Here is a 23,242-nt window from a genome sequence, read left to right as displayed (position 1 = left end):
AAAGTAAACTTATTACATCGAAAAAGAATTGTGTACTTTGAATTGATGAAAACGTGTATGTACAGAAAGGTTTGAATAACAAACCTGTTTAAAATGACCAAAATGAATTCAAAATAAAGAAATAAGTGAAATAAAAGTATGTTTATGAATTTGATTTGCATGTATAAAACCAATTTGTGATTAGCCCATAGAGAAGAAATACAGGTCTAGTGAGTCCGTTTTGTATTCAATTGTTTTTTTCCCTTATCATACTTCATGCCTAGACATCCAAAAAGACGGAGTTTCAGGGGACTCGCCTGAATGGTCTTGTTCAATGAAGTGAGTGGGCTACTAAAGTACCCAAGGCCTTTCAATCCTATCATGGACTCATCCTGCTGTTTAACGGTATAAGGGACAAAAGATCCAATACTGAAGTAGTAACCAATTTATCAGAAAGAGACCAGAACAATGCTAATCATGCCCAAGTTCCTTGTATAGTATCCTCTTTCCCTGTGCTCTCTTACCTCTACATGGCGTGCCAAGGACTTGCGATGATCAATGTAGGCATCAACTTAGAACAATGTCCTATAGAGAAGGACATTCAACATGCAGAATGTGCTTGGTACGAAGCTTACAGAACAAAACTGATCGGTCTCCGTAGCTGCTGCTGGTTTTGGGATAAACTACCCACAAACATTCTTTAAATTACATTTTAATTAGTAACACACACTAGTACCCGAGGGTGTCTATGCATTTACTTAAGGAATACACTGGGAGCTAGAACAGAACTCCCCAGAGCTTCTTTCACATGGGTTTTGGCAGAAAAGCCAAAGAACGAGACCTCTTTAGGGATGGAGCACAGCACCATCATCACTTCAGCAGAGTGAATACCAACACAATAAGGATTGTGTGTTTCGTACACCATACAATGCAAAATTATTACTGCTCCTTTAATGTACCAGCCTGATATCTTTGAATTGCTCAAACCTCCAAACAATGAACAATCCAATATTGAAAAAACTACTTTCCACAAGTGAAAAAAAACTCAGAGCTCCATAATCTCCCCGGAATGTGTTCTGGCCATAGAGTATTAAAAATGTACACCCACTACTGAGAAGGTCATCCATTGCTTCAAATGCAAAATCATACCCATCACTCATGCAGCACTGTATATCCAATGCCTAAATGAAGTTCAGCTCCACAATACTGAACTCAGACTCCTTTCCAACACCAGACACTTCCACCCCCAGACAAGGCTAAGTGTAAGTAATTTACTACGGTGGTGAGCAACGGAAAGAATCTTTTTAAAGTTCCACAACACCTCACAGTCCACTTTCAACTAGCCAGGACTAGGTAAGACTATCTGACACCATAGAACCTCCCACCACAAAAAAAATCAATCTAAATGCAGATCTCCTTAACTCCCCAAGAGACAACCGAAGTATGTCTTACTTAAACATTGTTCAACTTACATTGGCTCCTACTGCAAGCTTCTACAGCCCTCAAAAGCTAAAGCCTCACTATAAGTCTATGTTGGCAAAGTTCAATATGTACTTAAGAGTTCAAACTAGCCATATAAGGATGACACCACAACTGGAAGGCACACCCTATGACAAAGCTTCGAAACATACACACTTTACACACGCTCCCCCCCAATCTCTTGCATTTCTAAAATAAAAAAAATAAAACTCAAAAGCTTTGCCTCTTCAACTCAACATTCTGCTTGCTGAACATTTGTTGCTAACCTAAACGATACAGGGCTTCGAGCAATTTTTCGACTGAGAATCCAAATATCAGCCTCCTACCCCAAAGGCAGTACTATTTCTTGAATGGACAACCTCCACTCAACCAAACCTGTACAGGGGTTTGGAGCTAATTTTGAATAACAGAAATATCCAGTACCTTAACCTATAGAATCTGGCAAGAAATCCATGCTGATGTCTTCTAAAGGGAGAACAGCATTTGCTGAATTGCAGACAATTCAGTTTTCACAACATTTCTTCAAGCACAACTATCTGATGATTAGTTTCAAATACTAAATCCCATCATTTGTTCGATATGTGCATAATGCAAACAATATTATGCTGGCATTTCCTTCAGCCAAGTAAGTAGGCAAGCTGCAAATAGCGCTACGAGTGCTTCAGCGTTTGTCAGGTGTTTCATCGAGCAAATCATCTTTCTTTGTTCTTTTATTATTTTAACAATTCTCCAAGACTGGAATGAGATAAATAGAAGGCACAAAAAAAAAAAGAAATCAGCTGTATCTTCGGTTCCCCATCAAATTAAACACGGACACAAGACAAACTCCCTGTTGCAATGAAAAAAGAAATCTATTTCAGGAGACACTTAAGAGCCAAGCAGCCAGATATTAAAAAACCTATCCCACAATTTCCCTCAAAACATATGAGTGGTAAAAACAGTAGTTTATTTATCTCAGTGATCGTGTTAAGATACATTAAAAAAAAAAAAGTTCTGATGAATACTTGTTTTCCCTAGGTTTCCTTTAGGCAGCGCCACAGAGTAAAAGTGACTTAAATAGCTGTCTGCGGCTCTCACAGCTTTGAGATGTGGCAAGGTGGGAAGAGGGATGGTACTTTTAGAGTCTCTGGATGCAAATCAAGTGCTTGGTCTTTCTAAAGGCCTGTCATGTGCAAGTGAAGAGGAAGCTTAACTCAGTTCACTGAAATACACCCAATTTCAGTTTTGCTTTTAAAGAATATCCTTTAAGAAAAAGGCAGAGCCACTTCAAAATGAACGTGACAGCAAGAGGGGGAAAATGAATCCTGTACATATTTTCAGTGAACTTGGGAGGTCTCTTGGTTAAAATGATCCACTTCTCCTAAAACATTGTTCCACACAAGCTGAAATCTGGGACAAAACTAGAAGAAAAAAAAAAACCAATGAGACGTAGGGCAGATGAACAGTATCAAAGGTAGCAGTCCACCAGGATGGGCAACCATTCCAAGGAGCACAACGCTGGAACTCAAAAGGCTGCAATGGAATGGGGAGTTCGGTGCCACTGTGAGTCATCTTCTTGCAGCCAGGTCATTGACGTGGCCCAACAATGCCTCTTCCAGTCCCAAATCCAGGTTTTGTGGGCATACCACCACGGGGAGGTCCCCGAATGCCACCACCTAGACCACCACGAGGCCCAATCCCACGGGGCCTATTGTCTCGTCGGTCACCCTCCCTGGCAGCTCGTGTTTTTTTCTCCTCCACATTTAGACGCACCTCTCCCCTAAACATGATTGGCTGTGGAAGAAGAAGAAAATATTTAAGAATTAGTGCTATGGCTTGAAGGATACACACACAATCTAAAAGAACCATGTAGGACTGAGGTAATACAATTCTTTTGCAAACTGCCAAACAGGAAACCAAAATAGAAGAATGACTGCCAACTACTAATCTTACTAACTCTTGGGAGCTAAATATTCAAAGCCCTCTGTGTATATATTAAATTAAATTATATACAATCTCTCCTTGAGCATTATCATTTATCCGCTATCCAGAAGAGAGCAATTTGCAGTACCACAGAGCCCAAAAAGACAATTTCACAGAATTTGTGGACCGAATATCTCCACATATGCACAGGTTCTCAGAGCTATTCAGAAGTAAAACATAAAACAAACAACCTGCCATTCTTTAAATTATTTTAAAATAGGCAACTGAGACCTAGATAGGTGCACCTCCATTCATTTTAACAAAAAAAATTAGGAAGGCTCTTTGGAGTTGGATGTGTGCCCACAAATAAAAGCATCTTTCCATCAATGAATCGCCAATGATATTCAGGAGCACTAAAATAAAGCTCATTCCTAAACGAGCTGGGGCAATTTAATTTAAAATTAGGTGAATATCAAATGAATACAAAAATGCAAATATAGTTCTACGGGAGGTTTATAGGTATTTGAGCTTGCATTAGCCAAGGAATTAGATTTACAAAATTGTGGCCGGCTCTCCATCTGGCCAGATTTGAAAACGGGTACTTACCTTAGGAAATGCTTTGTCTAAAAGTGCTTCCAAAACTGCATCTTGTTTATCCAATACATATTCCTTTCAGCAGCTTACTACTCTAAAGATGTTAATATCAGCAATGATCAGAGCCTCAGAGTTACAAGAGCACAACCAAAGCAAAAACTCCTCTGCCACCCGCTTCAATACTGGCACGGAATTCAAGACATTAATGACAAAGCTGCAGCCTGCCTAGCACATACAGATACACCTTTTAAACGTGTAACAGTAAGGTAGGCCACAATTCCCTCAGGGGCCTCAGTCAACTCATTTAATAGTTTCATACATAGCACAACATAAGATGCATTTGTAAAGCACACGTTAACAAGTGGGCATCCGGGCGCTGAATAACAGTTGTTTATTGTTACCCAACTCAATAGTACTCATTTTATCAACCTCAAAAGTATTAATGGCCGAATGGACCCACTGGGATTTTAACCTGAGACCATGGGGTCAAACATGCCCCTTCAGTGGCCCACCAAGCCACCAGACCAGACAAGAAACCTGCATAGTAACAAACAGTGAAAAACAAAATTCACAAATGCATGATGAAAGCACGAAAACCACTTTAAAGCAGGTACGATTTTTCAGAAATCGCCGCTTCATAGATGGTAAAATTAACCGTTTGACTGAAGGAGCAGTTGAACACTTTGCACGTCGTAATCGTCGAATCCTGGTATGGGAGGAGTCTTGCGCTCAGACTATTTTTATTAGGGTTAGTCATAAAATAGAAAAGCTTTAAACCAACTTTTTCAAAGGTCAACTTCAAGATGGAAGCTGGATAGAAAGTTGAATCCATTGCAAAATTTCTCATATCCGAAAAATGGAATAAAGAATCCAGTTGAAAGCTTCCAGAAGTTAAAGCGTTGCCGGATTTAGGTCAATTAGATTCTAAAGATGTAGTTTCAATAGACTTTAAAGCCCCGAAGTCAGGCGAACAAAGAATAAATGTAAGCAACTTTTTTTGTACCTTTACTTTTGATAAACAGTGGAAAACTTATCTGGGTAAACAAAAGACGCTTTTTATGGTCTGGCGCATCTTCCAACAGACAATTTCGTAAGGAACAATACATAACTTAAGATTTAGCTCCGCCCACATGTTGAAAGCAAGGGGTCATATTTTGATTGGACTGAAGTGGGCGTTCCCACAAAAAAATTCATTGCCTTCCACCAAGATGTGATCATTATTATTTATTCACTACCTCAACTTGAACGCTGAGGTTTAGGTCTGGCTTGACAGTGCAACTGCCACCCGACCTTTCAACCTACAATATGATGCTACTGTTCACACAAATATAAATCTATTCTCATGCTATTTACTTATAGTGCTTAACATTTCCATTCATTGAACCTTTAAAAGCAGACCTATTGACATTGCCCATACTTGTTGAATTAGGGAATTCGATTAATGCTCCCAGAACCAGTCAGAAATCACTCTGCGTTAGAGGCATTCTCCGAGTACAGGTCACCTCAATATCTGCATCCCCTGGACATCGGAATCCACCCCAAAGCAGCAGGTCAATCATGAATAAGGTGTGAGGCCCAGGAGATGAGATCAGGTTGCAAGACACCAACCTAACAATAAGGTGTAATTTGGCTTGTAAAGAAAATTATGACTGCAATACTTAATAGTGGTCATGGGATGAGTTGTCCTGGTTACAACCAGTACGGAACCAGTGCGTCTGAATGAAGAATGGATTTAAAAATGCATTTTTATCAAATTGTTCAAAGGAATTTGTTCAAAGGAAAGTAAGAAATATTAGAGGAGTTCAAACAAACTGAGTTAATCCCGAGGGGCTGATGCACACAGCCTCCTACAACAATATGTCTTCAAGAGATCAGGTAGTGACGGCTTCTCCGTTGACAGGCTTCAGTGAATTTTTCAAACTAGTATTAAAAACTGGACACCTGTCATGCTTTAAGGTTTTCATCTATCTATGCTTCTAAAGATTTTTTTATAAACCTGGAAGCTTGGGGGCAGTTATATTTTTTGCTAGCAATTAACCTACAGTTTCTGCTAAACAATGCTTAGATGGGTAAAAGTATAATTATTTGCAATATTTATGTAAACCCAATAAACTGTTAAAAACAAAATTCTTCAGAATTTACCTAGAACAATGTGTGATCATTGTGTGGTTTAAGAGCAGCGGGAGGGGTTTCATTAGCTGGGCAATGGGATCATGGAGAAAGTTATTACAGCGGATGAGTCCATTGTGGTGCTCAGAGTGGAGGTCTGCACACTTAAAACTCAGATGGGCATGATGATGAAACTAATCAGGTCGCTGGAGGACAGGACAGAGCAAGCTGAGGGATGCTCCCACCGAAACAATCTCCAGCTGCTTGGCTTCTCTGAAAGAGTAGCAGAACGTCGCGGAAAATCCACATAGCTGGATCCGGAACAAGCTAAAACCACAGGGACTCATCTCTATGTTCGTACTGGAACAGGTGCACAGAGCCCCGATTGCAGCGCCACCACTTGGTGCCCCCCCCCCCCATGGGCATTAATTGCATGTATCCTCAATTATAGAGACAAAGACTACATTCTATGGACTGAAAGGGACAGCGCGATTGACATGTACAAAAATCATAAAATTGCCATATTGCTGGATTAATACCCAAAAGCTGGATACACAAAGAAAATACTTCTTGAAAGTAAAGCAAAAACTCATTCCCATGAATTTAAATACATGCTACTTAATCTGGCATGGCTAAGGCTGGTTGCCAATGCCAAGTCCAACTTCTTTAAGCAACTTGAGAAAGTCTTGAGTTGGCTGGAAATGTGTGATGAGGTGGCTTTTCAGAGGCCGGCAGGTTGAGTGGTCACGCCATTCAGGGAGAGGTCAGCACATGGAGGGGGAGGGGAGCGCACATCCGAGAGCATGTACCAGAGGGCTAGAGAAGTGAACACCCGGAAGATCTGTCAGAGCGCTATTAAAGCAAAGACAAGTAGGCCCCTCCAGGAAGAGATAGGGCAGCTGTAGATCGGCCTCCTCTGCATGTCCCTAGCCAGTTGAATGGCTGGGAAGGGAGGAGGGGGGTGGGGGCAGAGGTGTGCCGGCAGGGGAGGACACGTTTACTATGGATTATGTTACTAACCCTTAAAGCATCTGTTCTTAGCATGTAGAGCTGTAGATGCACATGTTTTGCATACTCCTGCCATCTAGTGTTGGATCCTGATGTTTGAAAGTTATTTTTCTTCAAAGAAGTCTTTTCCTGTCTCGAGGTAAGGTGAACCTTTCCGCCCGTGATAGTGTGCATAGGCATCTACTCAATTGTAGGATTGTTTTCCCGCAAGAGGGTTAGAATGGAGTTAGTAAGTGTAGTACAGAGATTTCCATGTATGTACAATGAGAAGAAAACACGTTACTTACCTGTAACTTTGGTTCCCCAGTATTGGTAACTTTCATAGATTCCCATGCTTTGTATCATTCCCCGTCGTCGGAATGGGAGCCTCGGTAGTATCCCAACCATAGAAACAATAGAGAAAAATAGGCCTAGGCCTCATCTCATTTTGTATCCTATCACCCTCTTTGTGTAAAAGAGACCAAACTTTTGTCAGGACCAATCAGAGCAGCCTCACCCCATAGAACCTTCCTGAGAGAGCTCAGAGCCTCAGATTTTCGTAGCCGTTGTGCAAACCGCCACTATCTGTGTAAAAAGACCGAGCTTTCCCAGGGGAGGAGGGTGGGCGCGTGGGAATCTATGAAAGTTACCAATACTGGGGAACCAAAGTTACAGGTAAGTAACTTGTTTTCTTGCCCCAGTATTGGAACTTTCATAGATTTCCATGCTTTGTATCAGAGTAGCTAGCAGTAAATTACCAAGACACATTGTGTAGATACATGGCATCACATAACCATATAGCAATACTTATAGCATAGCAAAACAAGAAACAAAATGTGCTCACCAGGAAGGAGGGATTGTAGGGAAAGCTCACCTCTCAATGAAAAAGATTTCGCAGGACTGCTTGACCAACAGCCGCGTCATCTCGTCCTGCAGACTCCAGGCAGTAGTGTTTCGTGAAGGTATGAGTACTGCTCCACGTTGCTGCCCTGCATATGTCCTTGACGGCGACTCCAGAGAAAAGAGCCACAGACGATGCCACAGACCTTGTGGAATGTGCCTGGACTTTTCTGTCCAGTGGCTTGCCCGCCTCCTGATGGCAGAATTGGATCGCACTGGAGATCCAGCGGGAAATGCCACTCTTTGCCAAAGGAAACCCCTTCCGTGGTGCGCTGTAGGACACAAACAATTGGGATGATTTTTGAAAGGGTCGTGTGCGTTCTAAGTAGAATTTCAAGCATCTTTGAACGTCCAAAGAATGTAATGTGCATTCCGCAGGCGTAGAAGGGCGCGGAAAGAAAGACTTTAAAATCAAAGGTTCATTCAAGTGGAACTCAGACGGCACCTTCGGAATAAATTTCGGATTGGTGCGAAGGATAAGCACATCTTTTTTTAATTGAAGGAATGGATGCACTATGGAGAGGGCTTGAAGCTCACTAACTCTTCTAACTGATGTTAGCGCCAAGAGGAGGGCAAGTTTCCAAGACAGGAATTTCAAGTCCGCCTTGTGAATTGGCTCAAACGGAGCTTTCATGAGTTGAGCCAGGACAAGGTTGAGCTGCCAAACTGGCGGAGGAGGGCGAACTGGAGGATACATCCTAAACAAGCCTTTTAAGAATTGTTTAACAATACTAGAGGACCATAAGGACGGGCCTGAAGAACTGCGCCGAAACCTCGATATGGCTGCAAGATGTACCTTCACAGGCGAATGCGCCAACCCAGATTTAGCCAATGATCGTATATATGGTAAAAGCTGATGAGGCAGAGATTTGTAAGGATGGAGACCTTGTCTTTGACACCACAGGCAGAACCTCTTCCATTTCGCCTTGTAAGTTTTATTAGTGCTTGGTGCTCGAGCCTGGGACAAAACTTCTCTACACTCCTTGGGGAGATTGAGATGACGGAACTCCCTGTGTTCAGGAGCCACGCTGTCAAGTGCAGCGATTTCGGATCCGGATGGAACACCTGCCCCTGATTCCTCGATAATAGGGACGGAATCGGTTGCAAGCTAATTAGATGATCCTGGGAGAGTAGGAGTTCTGTGTACCAGAATTGCCGGGGCCATGCCGGTGCAATGAGAATCATCCTGCATGGTTCCGCCTTCATCTTCCTGAGTACTCGTGGAATGAGGGGAATTGGCGGAAAAGCGTAAAAGAATGCGCCGTACCAGGCAATCGAAAGGGCGTTCCCCAGAGATCCCTGATGGTGAACTTTGATTGCGTAAAACCGGCATTTGGCGTTCACCGGAGATGCAAAGAGGTCGATGGTAGGTGTCCCCCAGACCGAGAACACACTCTCCAGAATGGACTGGTTCCACTCCCATTCGTGATTCACCTCTGCTCGGCGACTCAGGGCATCCGCCGTGACATTGAGAGAACCTGCCAGGTGTTCGGCCTTCAAAGAGATCTTGTGAAGAATCGCATAATCCCAGATTCTCTGAGCTCCTGTGGACAGAGTTTGCGATTTCGTTCCTCCCTGCTTGTTGATGTAGTGCATGGCCGTCGTATTGTATTGTATTCGTGTCGTATCGTATTGTATTCGTGGAGAAGTGTGGCTCAGGGGTTAGAGGCGGCAGACCTGGAAGCTGAGATCGGTCCTGGACCAGGGTTCAATTCCCCGCCTCGGCGGGTCTTGGGCTAAAAATTCCACGGACTCGATAATTCTCGCTTCGGTGCCTACTCGACTCACGGGTTCACACTCTGCGACTCTGGGCAATAGCTTGCTTAATCTCCACTACGGCCCCTCGCGGCGGGATGCCTGGCTTTCACCTTGCGGATACCCTGCCTGGGGTTATCTCACAGGGGAATACCAGGACGGGTTCCCTAAGCAAGCGCCGTGAGACCCCTTTGCGGGGGCGATACGTGCGCTATACAAGTAACCACGTTTACGTTTTTTTGTCCGTCCGGACCAGCACGGTTTGATTCTGCACTCTGGGAAGGAAAGCCTGCAAAGCCAACCGAATGTCCGTCAGCTCCAAAAAATGTATGTGGCAGCGGCGCTGCTCTGGACTCCAGTGTCCGCTGACTTGAAGCTCTCGGAGCACTGCTCCCCAGCCTTCCAAAGAGGCATCTGTAGTCATGATCAGGGGGGATGGTGCAATCCTGAATGTTAGACCTTCTGCGAGATTGTCTTTTACTAGCCACCACTCACATGCCTTTCTCATTTGTGGCGTCACGAACATCTTGTCGTTGAATGATCCCTCTGCTTGGCACCATTGTTTGTCTAGTTCTTCCTGCAGAGGATGCATTTGCAGCCTGCAATGCGGTATTAAAGGTATGCAGGATGACATCGACCCGAGCAGGGACTTGTATTGTCGGACTGAAAGGCATTTCTTTTTGAGCACCTGGCGAGCTGAGATAACCAAATTTTGTTGACGTTCCTCTGAAGGACGAGCCGTGCATTGCTTTGTGTCTAAAATGGCCCCAAGGAATCTTGTGGATCTTGAGGGTTGCAGAACTGACTTGTGTTTGTTTAGCTGAAGGCCCAGGTGACTGAACAACTGAATGCAAGTTGAAACGGCTTGAGAAGTTTCCTTGAAAGATGGAGCTTTGACGAGCGAGTCGTCCAAGTAAGGGAAAACTTTCAGGGATTGTTTCCGTAGAAAGGACGCTACTGGTGCTAACACTTTGGTGAATACCCGTGGAGCAGACCGAAGGCCAAACGGGAGCACCTTGAATTGGAAATGGCCCTTGCCTACTGTAAAGCGTAGATATTGTCTGTGCGCTGGGTGTATCGGTATGTGGAAATACGCATCTTCCAAATCCAGAGACGCCAAATAGTCGCCTCGGTTCAAAAGAGGAAGAATATCTTGGAGAGTGACCATCCTGAAAGACAGTTTGAGGATAGGTGTTGAGCTCTCGTAGGTCTAGTATGGGGCGCCAAGTGTCTGCCGTCTTCCGAACCAGGAAGAACCTGGAATAAAAACCTCTGCCCCTCCGAGAGAGAGGTACCGGTTCTATTGCCCCCTTGATGAACAATTGGTGGGCTTCGAGATGGAGCAGTCCCAGATGTTTTGTGCGGTTGGCGCCAGGAGCTCTTGTTAGAGGAAGATCTTGGAATTCCAACGTATGGCCACTCTGAACAATTTTCAGGACCCACTGGTCCGATGTTATGCACTTCCAGCTGTTCAGACAAAATGATATCCTGCCCCCCACTGATGTGACTGGGAGGGGAGTAACAGTAGGTAGAGCCAGGAGGCCGCTATTGCCTCTTGGCATTGTCGCGTCCCTGGCGGTTCTGACGCCCTAGCTGATTTTGGCGAGAGAAAGACACCGATTGCCCCTGCCGTTGATTCGAATATTGAGTCTTATAAGACTGCAAAGACTGCGAGGAATATCTCTGCTGGGTGTTGCCTCTATAATGAGAGAAACCTCTGCCTCGTGCACCTCTAAATGGGACCTTACGATAGTTCAGTGATCCCAATGACTTTGCCGTGTCCGTATCCTTCTTTATACTTTGCAGGGCATCATCAACCTGCTTACTAAAAAGCATTTCCCCATCAAATGGGAGGTCCAGGATTTTATTTTGGACCTCCTGACGAAACCAGGTGGCTCTCAACCAGCCCTGACGACGTAGCACTGCTGACCCTGCTAAGGCACGAAAAGCCGTGGAAGCTATATCCATAGCACAGTCGATTACTTCGGAGGATGATTTTTCTCCCTCTATCAGGACTCTCCTGGCCTCTTCCCTTGCGGAGTCTGGCAGTTGTTCCACAAATGGCTCCATGTCACACCACATCGGGCGATCGTATCTGCCTAGAATGGCGAGAGCATTTGCAGCTCGAACAAGCAAGCTGGCCATGGAAGAAAACCTCTTTCCCACGTTATCCAGGCACCTACCGTCCTTGTCCTGAGGCATAGTCAAAGGCGTTGATGGGTTTTTGGATTTGCTTTGAGCGGCCTGTGAGATCACCGAATCAGGCTTCGGCTGCCCAAGAAGACAAGCTGGACTGCCCTCCGGAGCCTTATATTTCTTTTCCATCCTGGGAAGAACCGGGATAACAGTGGCAGGATTTTGCATGATTTTGATACCTTCCTCCCACACATGCTCAATTATGGGAATGGATTTGACTGATTTTCTGTATTGTTCTTTGAAGTCATACAGGAAACATTCAGAGTGTTCCCTTGTAATTGGTAGTCCAAACCTCTTTGACGCTCTCTCCATGAGGTTATGGAACCCCCCCTATATCGACTGGAGGTCAAATAGAAGTATCTCGACCTGTGGTGTCTGGATCCAGTAGTCCACTGTCACCGGGATCCAAGTCTGGGTCCTGCAATGGATCAGTCAATGGATCCACCTGTACTTCATCATCAGAAGAGGTATCCTGCTGAACGGTATTGGCGGGCTCGGGATCGGATGTCTGGGAAAGGAACGTTGGTATGACCACTGGTGGCGTGAGAGGCACCACTTGCGAAGGAGGCAGTACGACAACTGGTTGCACTTGCGGCAATACCGGAGGTGGAGGTTGTGCAGGCTGCATTGAAGGTTCCGAAGGAAACCTGGTTCTATAGTCCTGCAGCATCATCTGTAGATCAGAGACTAGAGAGGCCGGCATGGCCACCATGTCCTGTCCTAAACCTGGTGGACGTCGCTCCTGAGGAACATAGTGATGTACCTGTTGGTCATATGCATGCTCATAATATTCCTCCGAGTCAGTCTCTTGCAATTCCACATTTAAATCTGAGGGACTGTAGGTATCCCCATAATGGCCTCCATCTTCCTCCTCCTCATCCGACTCGTCATCCAGAAGCATTGTCGGTGGAAGCGACGAAACCCGTCTTGGAGACGTCATTTCAGGTGTAATTTCCAGCTTCTGTATAGGAAATTGCAGTTTTTGACCCGTCGACGACCTCGTTGACGGAGCCGTCGTCGACGGAGCGGCAGTCGTCGACGGTATAGGCGATGGAATCGTCGACGGCACAGTGGACCTCATCGACGAGTCTTGGTCGTCGTTGACGGTATTATCGTCGACGGTTTCGTCGACAAGCTAGTTGTCATCACCATCAGTGTCGTCATCGAAGTTGTTGTTGTCGACGTAGTCTTCCTCGACGACGAGGCCGTCGACAGCACCTTTCCGGAGACCATCACCGTCGACGAAGTCATCGTCGACGAACCGGGTACCTTAAACCACGACAAAGTCATCGACGTCGAAACTGCTACCGATGATGATCCAGTCGACGGAGCCAAGGAAACAGCGGAAATTTTCATAGAAGCAATCGTCGTCGACGTACCTAATGTTTTTGTCGTCGACGGACGCTGTCTTCTCTCAGGCACTGTCCCTGGATTGACTGTAGAGTGTTTTTCACCAGTCTTTTCCTTTTTGGACGGAGGAGAAGTGATAGAAACCTCCTTTTTGTCCTTAGTGGCTGTAACCAATCCAGCAGCCTGTCCCTGCCTCTCGTTTTCACTTCCGTGAGGAGATTTAATGGGACTAGCCCTCTCAGAGATCTTATGAGGGGCCTTGATAGGGGGCTCGGCTGAAGAAGAAGGAGGAGGAGACCTACCCCTCTTCTTGGAACTGTGAGAGGACGCCAGAGATGTTGAATCCTCTTCATCTGATGAGAGCACCTCCTTCCGAGTCTTCATTTTCTGAAACCAGGTCAATAGCCGGCCCTCTCTGCCCCGAAGTGTTTTTGTAGAGAAGGTTCTACAAATCTTGCAGTCAGATGCCTTGTGGTCCGGGTATAAGCAATAGATACAGCTTTCATGCTTATCTTCTACAAAAAGTTGCTTTTTTCCACAAGATGCACAGGACCTGAATAAGGCCTTCTCCTTGTCAGACATGTCTTGATTGTAGTTGAAAAGTTGAAGAAATAACTAGTAAGAATGAGAAAACTGAGCAGAGCTCAGTGGAGACTCCCTAGCACAACGTGCGGTAGAAAAATCTAAGACTCTTAGCTCTCTCAGGAAGGTTCTATGGGGTGAGGCTGCTCTGATTGGTCCTGACAAAAGTTTGGTCTCTTTTACACAAAGAGGGTGATAGGATACAAAATGAGATGAGGCCTAGGCCTATTTTTCTCTTTTGTTTCTATGGTTGTGATACTACAGAGGCTCCCATTCCGACGACAGGAAATGATTCAAAGCATGGGAATCTATGAAAGTTCCAATACTGGGGCAATAACTGCAACAGCCATAGGTGTCTGGAGAGAAGGGAGGGCACATGTGAATCTACATCTCTACAGGCCAGGAATATATGCTTACAGGATAACATAATGCATTTGAGGCATGTGTGCTGTAGATAAACATGCTTTGCATAGACTGTATGGCAGTACTCTTCCAAAACGGTTGCTAACCAGTGAGTGTTGCAGTTGTCTGAAAGTGGTCTTAGCACTGCCTGTCCTACATTAGCTTGTTGACGTGCTAATACATCCACACGACTATGTTTGGTACATTTGTGTGGTGTAGACCATGTAGCTGCATTACAAATATCAGTTATGGGAAGGTTACCTAAAAAGTCTGTAGATGCTCCTATTTTACAAGTAGAATGTCCTCTAGGAGGTATAGAGAAAGTTTCTCTAGGCTTTAATTTAGCATGTTTGGATACATTTAACGTTCCTTCTAGAAATACCAGATTTAGAGAGGTTTCCCTTTATGAGGGGGAGCAAAGGCAACAAAAAGTTTAGTGAAAATCGTGTTCTGTCAATAGAATACAATAATGCTCTTTTACCATCTAATATATGTAGAGCTATTTCTGCTACAGAATCAGGTTGACGGAAGAAAACAGGCAATTTAACAGATTGGTTAATAAGAAAAGCAGAGACTACATTTGAAAAGAACTCTGGGATAGTGCGAAGAACCACGGTCTTTATGAAGATGGAAGAATGGATCTTCTAAGGTGAGTGCCTGAAGCTAACGGACACTACTTCGTGAAGTGATACCAATCAAGAAAGCAACCTTCAAAAAAAGGAATTGCAGTGGGCAATTGTGCAATTGTTTAAAAGGTGGGCCCATAAGTCTTGTTAAAACAATATTAAGGTTTAATGCAGGTGCAACTTTTGGTGGTATCACTCTTTTAAGACATTCCATAAAGGCTTTAATTTCTGGTACTCTGAATAGGGATAAGTGTTGTCTGTTTTGAAGAGATGCAGCCACCTCCTCAAGGTGTAGTAGTGTGGCTGTGTAGGCAAGGCCTGCACGTTGTAGATGCAATAGATACATGATTTGTGGTATTGAAGCATCTAGTAGTGGGCCAATTGTCTGGTTATTACAATGTAAATAAAAAACATTTTCCACTTAGCTGCATAGCATGCTTTAGTGGTAGGTTTTCCTGCTTCCTTAAGAATTGTCATGCAATCTGGTGGTAGATTTAGGCATCCAAACTGACTTCAAGAGCCAAATTGCTAGGTTCAACTCCTTGGGGATTGAAGGTTCTGATTGCTCCATGGTTCTGGGTGAGGTTTGCGTTAAGGTGAAGCTTCTGGTGTGGACTTACTGAGAGTTCTAGTACTGTGGTTAACCATGGCTGAGAAGTTCGTGTGGAAGTCACTAGAATAAGGGTGCAAAATGTTTGTCTGAGCTTCCGAACCAGCAATGGAAGAAGAGGGAGAGGCAGTAAAGCGTAAGCAAATATCCCTGACTAATTCATCCATAGGGCATTGCCTTTGGTTAGAGGGTGTGGGAACCTGGAGGATGGGATACTGTCATTGCTATTTCTAACGTTGTGGCTGGACCCTGGTTGCTGCCTCTTTTCACCACCTTTAATCGTCTACAACTCGCCGGACCCGCTGCGCGGGTCCCGCAGCGCTTTACAATCAGCGGGAGCTGTTGAAGAGGCTGCTCTCCTAAGGAGGAACTTTGTGGGCTTTGTGGCGGCGGAGCAGGGCTGCGAGTGTTGAAGCAGGGACTCCATCTCCCAGGAGTCCCTGTGGGCCCAATCCCTTCCACCTGGGCCGCTCTCCCTGCTGGACACGCCCCGTGGCCACTGAGGTAAAAGTGGTTTGCCTGCATCTTCCCGGTGGGATACTGTCATTGCTATTTCTAACGTTGTGGCTGGACCCTGGTTGCTGCCTCTATTTTCGCCACCTTTAATCCTCTACAACTCGCCGGACCCGCAGCGCGGGTCCCGCAGCGCTTTACAATCAGCGGGAGATGTTGAAGAGGCTGCTCTCCTAAGGAGGAACTTTGTGGGCTTTGTGGCGGCGGAGCAGGGCTGCGAGTGTTGAAGCAGGGACTCCATCTCCCAGGAGTCCCTGTGCGCCCAATCCCTTCCACCTGGGCCGCTTTCACTGCTGGACACGCCCCCGGATATTGTGCTCCCTATTTTTAGACGGCCACTAATCCCGCTGCGCGGGAGTGCGCCGGGCTAAGCCCGGGCAAAGGGCGGGCCCTCTGAGGGCCTCAGAGGCTGAAGTAGGCTAGGCTGGGCCCCCTCCCTTGGAATTGCCTATGAAACAGGTCTATTGTTTAAGAAGTATGTTCTAACCAAATTTTTAAAATATTGTAAGCACAGAAGATTTTGAATTCAGATTTTTGTTTTACTTACATCTTATGGTCCCATTCCTCGATTATAGTCTCTGTCTGGTGTATAATACCACCGATTTAGAAATACTGGTGGTGCTTTCTTGGGTTTTGAAATGACGGCAAAAAAAATTAAGGTCCGAGCGTGTATTAGTGGGTAGGTCATGTTCTAAAACAAAATCAAATCCCCTGCGTAATAAAGATACTTCTGCTTTACAATTAAAGGGTAAATGTCAATTGTATAGTTTATGGGAAAGGGGAAAGGATAAAGCCTTGTCTGAGGGGTTAAAGCCTGAAGAAATTAAGGGTAAAGACAAAGAGGAAGATATATTCTCAATAAAAGATAATAGTAATCCGGTTGATGCTTCGGCAACATTATTATCTAAGAAATTTCCGTCTGATACTGCGGTGGGAGGCCCTCTTTATTCTCATGATCCACAGAGGCAAGTATCTGTGGGGGATGATTTTATTCTTCCCGACATAGACATGGAAACTCAGAAGAGGCAGTCAGACATTGTACATAATATAGTCTTGGATCATACCAATACCCAAGACGTATTAGTAACGCCAGGGCTTCATCTTTATAGTAGTACTCCCTCTAATAAATCAGAGCGTTCCATGTCTCAGGTAAATTCTTCATCAAGCCCTGCTTTTAATATGAATAATACTCTCCCTAGTTCTCCTACTGGAAATGATAATATAATATCTAAATCTTTGTTCTCCCTAGAACACCTTCTATCTTCCATCTTACAATTACTGGAAAAATTTGTCGGCGGCTCAGATTGGGTCCTTGATACAGTAACCCAAATACTTAGGGTATTACTAAATAGTAAATTTGGGACTGAATCTGGTTCACATCATGAGTCCGCTAACTCGGACGTGAAAGTGAGTAAAGACAAGAAGTCCGTAAATGAGTTCGAAGGTGTACCTTTAGCCTTAGACATAGCTCAAGTTGATCAAAATAAGTACTCTCAAGATTCCAATGGAAACAAAATAGGGGTTATTTCGGGGAGTAATCCGGCTGGCAAATTAAAATCAGCCAGTGGCAATTGTATTGCCGAACTTGATGAGTAAATAGAAACCCTGACCGACCCCGATAAAATGTTAAATAAAGATCTATTTCCAATTTTGACACCACAAATAAATAAAGAGAAAGAGGTTATCGTAGATTTTTCAAATAAGGAGAAAAGGGTAGTAATAGCCAAACAAAATAAGCAAAGAGAAAAAAAGAGGAAACCAACTCGTAGATTCTTTAAAAAAAGACCGAGGAAAATTAATTTTGAAGAAAACCTAGAGATTTTGTCTGAAAAAATTTCTCCCCAAAACTCTGTATCAAACTTACCTCAATAATTAATTGGTCAAACTAAATCTGACAAAGTTATCATGACCATTGATCCTTCAGGGCTTTCTAATTACCCTGAGTATGGGGAACAGATTATTACTGCAAATGGTTCAATACCAGTTCTTAATCCTTTAGCTACACCCTTTCCGGATATGATTGAAATTGAACATGTCCCTAAATCAACCATTTCTGAAAAGAAAAGTGTTGATACTGTTTTTTTAGATTTTGTTCCTCTTTTTGATTTTGATCTTATTTTAAACAGATCTGTACTCCTTAATTGCTTTCGAGAGATTGAAGGTTTGAAATTAATTCAGTCAAATGATAGATGTTGTGTCGCTTTTAAACCTCGATGTTGGGAAGATATCAAGGGTTAAATTTTATTCAAAACTAGTATTGAATCATATTCTACAATGGTCTGAAGAATTACAAATAAGGGGGATTGATGTTACCCCTTTTTTCCTTGTGGATACATGTAATAAAATATCTACAAACTTGTCGATAGTCCATGGAGTAACCACAGGCATCACAGATCGGTCCTCAATAAAAACAGAGGAATTAAAAATCTGTGTATCGAAAAATGAACGACAAGTGATTTATAAAAATCCTTTACCCTCCCAACCAATTTTGGTAGATGATTCCAAATGGAGCTGGTTACCTGGTGTTCTGTCAAGTAAATCCACCTCTGCTCCTAAACCGTATTCCAATTTTTAACATCGATTTAAAAATAATCTCGTGGAATACGGCTGGATTAAAAAATAGTCCCGAAAAATTGTTATATTTGTATACCTTAGAAGCGGACGTAATCTGCCTACAGGAGACTTGGGTGGATGGGAAATTCTTGGCGGAAAAGGATTATTATGTGTTGGACGGTAGCGCAGTTCCCTCGAGGAGAGGTCATGCAAAGGGAGGACTGGCTTGCCTACTTTCCAACAAGATCAAATGGCACTATACTCATTATCTAGACCCCAACAATCTGTTCCAGGCAATAACATTGTTAAACTTAGTTAAGGATGACCCACGGAAATCACTTGTACTGATAAATGCCTATATCCCCCCTGATGCCTGCTTTAATGTAGGTTTAAAGACGATCTTCCCCTTCATACAGAATCTTCTTGACTGAGTCCCCTCCTCACATTTTGTTACTAGGGGACTTTAATTGTAAAATTTCAAACTGCAGCCTTGATTTGTTCAGGAATAAACGTAAGGAGGAATCACTTCAGATACCGCGTGCCATATTTCCTGGGAATATCAAGACCAATAAGAGAGGGAAATTACTTTTGGAGGGAATATTACAGGTAGAGAGTATAATCATAAATGGAAGGCTCCCCTCGGACATTCCGGCTAATTTCACACATAAATCTAAGAACAGTGAATCTATCCTCGATTATGTGGTAGCAGGTAATACCCTTTTCTATCTTCTGGAAGATCTGTTAGTATGTAATACAGAACTTAGTGACCATAAGTTATTGGTTCTTACTGTAAACTTCAATCCCCCTCCTATGGATACATGGCACATAAATAGTGATTTGGTAAATTTTGGAGCCATTTCTGGGAGATGTTACTGGAATATTGGGGCTATTAGGAGTTTAGCGAGTATTTTGGAGTCTACCTGTGGAGAATTTGTTGCAATGGGATGGAAATGAACTACTATGCTTCGGCAATTGTTTGAAAGTAGTAATCTCTATAGCAAAAAAAACTTCATTCTGCAAAAAAAACAAAGTAATCCCAAACTGTCTTCGATATGTAAATATTGAAATAAATAAATTGGTTAGGGATCAATATCTTTTTATAATCTTGAAAGATATCAAAATAGTTCTTCTAAGAAGAAGGAAAATGAGGATGAAGGCCAGATTGAAGAGAGAGAATGAAGATTCCTTGTGGATTAAACTTCGGGAAGCTTCCTATAGGGGTCAAGCTAGGGTATTCTGGTCGATAATTGGTGAGGGTTGTGGTCTAAGATCTAGACCCTCTCCAATTTCTATAGATGAGCAGATTTGGGTTGAATACATCGAGCAATTATATAGTAATAATGATTTGACCCGTGAAAACGATACACTATACGTGGTTAACCATTTTTATGGCCCTCCGTCCGAGAAGGAAAGTGAACTAGCCATTAAGGGCTTGCGTTCTTCGGGCGCGATGGGTCCGGATGAGCTCCCTATCTCAGTGATAAAACAACAGAGTGAGCTATGGAGTAAAATTCTCTTTCCAGTTTTTAAATCCTGTTTTGTTAGTGGAACTGTTCTCCCCTCCTGGAAAGGGAGCATATTAGTCCCCCTCTTTAAGAAAGGAGCTAGAGACTTGCCACAAAACTACCTTCAAATCGCTCTTTTAGATGCTATAGGTAAGGTTTTTGCAAAATGTCTTCTTAACTCGATTAATGATTGGGTGCTTAAGGCCGAAATCTTACCCCATGAACAGACCGGGTTTAGGCAAAGGCACGGTACATTAGATAACCTGACTGCATTACAGGTCATAACTGAGAAATATGTCAAGGTTCGTGGAGGGGGAGTTTATGGTGCCTTTATCGATTTCTCCACAGCCTTTGATAAAGTGGATAGATATTTGCTGTGGAGAAAGTTACTTGCTTTAGGGATGCCTCCTATTTTCATTAAATTAGTTCGAGCCTTGCACTCAGACACTTGGTGTAGAGTGTTGATGGGTGGGGAGAGAGGGTTATCTAGAGTGATTTTCACAGCAAATGGGTTAAAACAAGGTTGCCTATTGGCTCCTCTGTTGTTTTCCTTGTATATAGCTGATCTCCCCCAGGTTTTATCTGCAAGTAAAGGTATTGTTCCGTCCTTGGGGGGTGCCCCAATTGCATGTTTAATGTATGCAGACGACATACGGATTCTGGACCTTACTCCAAAAGGTTTGAACAGTCGCCTGCATGCTCTATATAAATATGCGGAAGTTCATCATCTGAAGATAAACATTGCAAAAAGTAAAGTAATGTCTTGATGGGTAGGAAAAAGTCAAAATATGCGAACTTTCACTGGTCTGTGGGGGGTCAAAGACTGGATGTAGTACATTCTTCTACTTTCCTCGGAAAAATAGTCACTAGCAATTTAAGTGAAAAAGCACATATAGCGAATAACACACGGAAAGCTATTGTCCAAGGGAAGAGTTTGATTTCACTTTATAAAGCTACTGGCAGAAGGCACTTTGCGACATTGCGGAAGGTATATCAAGCAAACATTTCTGCATCTCTACTTTATGGTATGGAAATAGTTGACATGAAAAGCTGGAGCTTTCTGAATGCAACGGAAGGCAACATTCTGCGTAGTCTAGCTTCTGTCAATACAGCAAGTTCAACTGCTTCCCTAAGACAGGAATTTGGTTTACGCAGTAGCTGGGTTCAAAGCTTAGCAGGGATAGTGCGCTGGGTTTTTAACCTGGCAAAGGGAGATCCTGGCACTTTAAGGTATTTTATAAAAATTGAGTTATTGGGAAATTTTAATAAACATTAGCTAATTATAAAGAATTTCAGAATTGCCGCTGATCTTTTGCAATTAGATGAATCAGTTTTATTTACTTTATCGGCACACCAGCTGAAATCCACTCTGAAGTCGGTCTCCTGGGAATTAGGTTTTAGACTGGATAGGGAGGCTTGCATAGCAAAGAAAGGTATTTCTCCAGCCATTGACTCTTGCTTAATGAGGAAAGCCCAACCATATGTATTTTGGAATCTCCCTCATGGAGTTCGGCGCTTACTGTTTTTATTAAGGCAGAATTTACTCCCTTTGAACTCCCTAATGTCCAGATGGTATGGCTCCTCATCTTTATGTGACTTCTGTAACATCAAAACTCAGGATATGCATCATGTTATTTTCGTATGTCCGGCCCTAATGGTGCATAGGCGCAAGTGGTTAAGACCAATTTGTATCCAACTGAGTATTCTTTCAGCTACTGCTTTCCTTGATGCTATTCACAACCCTCCAAATGAAATGTTCTGTTTTAAATTGTATAACTTTTTTAAATGTTTCTTAGCGATATATTAGAAGGTTACAAATGTCTATTTCTCTCTGTATTGTAATTTTGATTATATGTCACTGTATTAAATCTGTTAATTCTTTTATGTGGATCTCATCCGAGTTCCGAAATCATAAATAAAATAAACTTAAACTTAAACTGGAGGAAAAGTTTGGGCATTTTAAGTTCTCTGCTGTTGCAAAGAGATCTATTTGTGGAAACACCCATTTGTGGAAGTATGGAAAGAGGATTTGGGGTGGGACTCGTCTCATTCCTGCTTAGATCAGCAAATTTGCATCTGTCAGCAATTGGATTTTGTGATGTATTGCTCAAAGCCAAATGGTCAGAGAAGCACGATCACTGTAGAGAGTGTTGTGCCCCCCCCCCCGCCTCCCCAACTGTTTTTGTACCCAGTACATAGCCATCATGTTGCCTGCCTGGACTAGGACAACTTTCCCCATTAGGAGAGGTAGAAATGCTTTTAGCGCTAGGTGAACAGCTAGAAGCGCTAGGTAGTTGATGTGAAGATTTTGGTGTTTAGCTGCAGTATCAGCAGTGTCTAGCGCACACCTGATTGAGGAGTTGGAAATTAGTTTTCCCTCCTGCACTAGTTCCTGCCCTTTTTTCCTGTGCTCCTCTGGGAGGTATTAGAGTACCACCTCTATTTCTTCCCAGGGGGCCGTATCATACCTAGCCAAAAAAACTTGTGTGTTGGCTATGCGCCAATGATTGCTTTGTTGTGCAGCCACTCTTGTATGAGGCATCTATTAGTTTTCACTCTTTGTCTGGAGGTGGTGCATCGCGTGAGGTTTGGGAATTTGCTGCTTCACGATCATTGGACACAACACAAGAGTCTAAAGGAAGCTGGCCCTTAATAAAAATTGGGTCAGATGGTGGGGATTTTTATTTGATTTTTTTTAATCAATCCTGGGTGTTATGATACATGCAGGTACAGGGTCTTTAAAAATTTCTTCTGCATGGCGCTTCATGCCTTTTAACATTGGTAACAACTGTGTAATGCACAGCTTTCCAAACTTTTCATGTTGGTGACACCTTTTTGTGAAAAAAAATTCTGGGACACGGTAACGCGAGGAAGCGCAGCGAGCGAGCGAGCCCGAACCACCTATGGTGGGTTTGGGCCCCACACACACACACACCACCCCACCCACACCCCACACACCCCACCGTCTACACACACACACACACACACACACACCCCACACACACACACACACACACACACACAACCCCCCCCCCCACACACACCGCTCACAGCCGCACCCGAGCACTTCACAGGTCTTTAAAGACCTTATGCATGTTAATAGGGCTTTGTTGTTGTTTCACCTCTTCTAAGAGCACCTGCAGCCCGACTCTGCCGACTGCCGGCAGACATAATCGCATGACACACCTACATATGGGTCA

At 43.6% G+C, this 23,242-nt stretch overlaps 1 protein-coding gene across 4 annotated transcripts in view; it reads right to left on the bottom strand.

Annotated features, from left to right (window-relative positions):
• Positions 1–2,383: 2,383 nt before the first annotated feature.
• G3BP1 (G3BP stress granule assembly factor 1) overlaps positions 2,384–23,242 on the bottom strand; it is a 509,287-nt gene continuing 488,428 nt past the window's right edge. For all 4 annotated transcript variants that reach the window (XM_078653632.1, XM_078653634.1, XM_078653633.1 and 1 more), the window contains exon 12: positions 2,384–3,231. In XM_078653632.1, coding sequence (XP_078509758.1) covers positions 3,025–3,231 — 207 coding nt within the window. In that variant the 3' untranslated portion in view covers positions 2,384–3,024. The remainder of the gene's footprint in view (positions 3,232–23,242) is intronic.

The sequence above is a fragment of the Lissotriton helveticus genome, chromosome 7 (genome assembly GCF_964261635.1).
Source record: "Lissotriton helveticus chromosome 7, aLisHel1.1, whole genome shotgun sequence".
In the NCBI taxonomy this organism is placed as follows: Eukaryota; Metazoa; Chordata; class Amphibia; order Caudata; family Salamandridae; genus Lissotriton; species Lissotriton helveticus.
The sequence above is the reverse complement of the archived record's forward strand: the minus strand, read 5'-3'. Positions and strand labels throughout refer to the sequence as shown.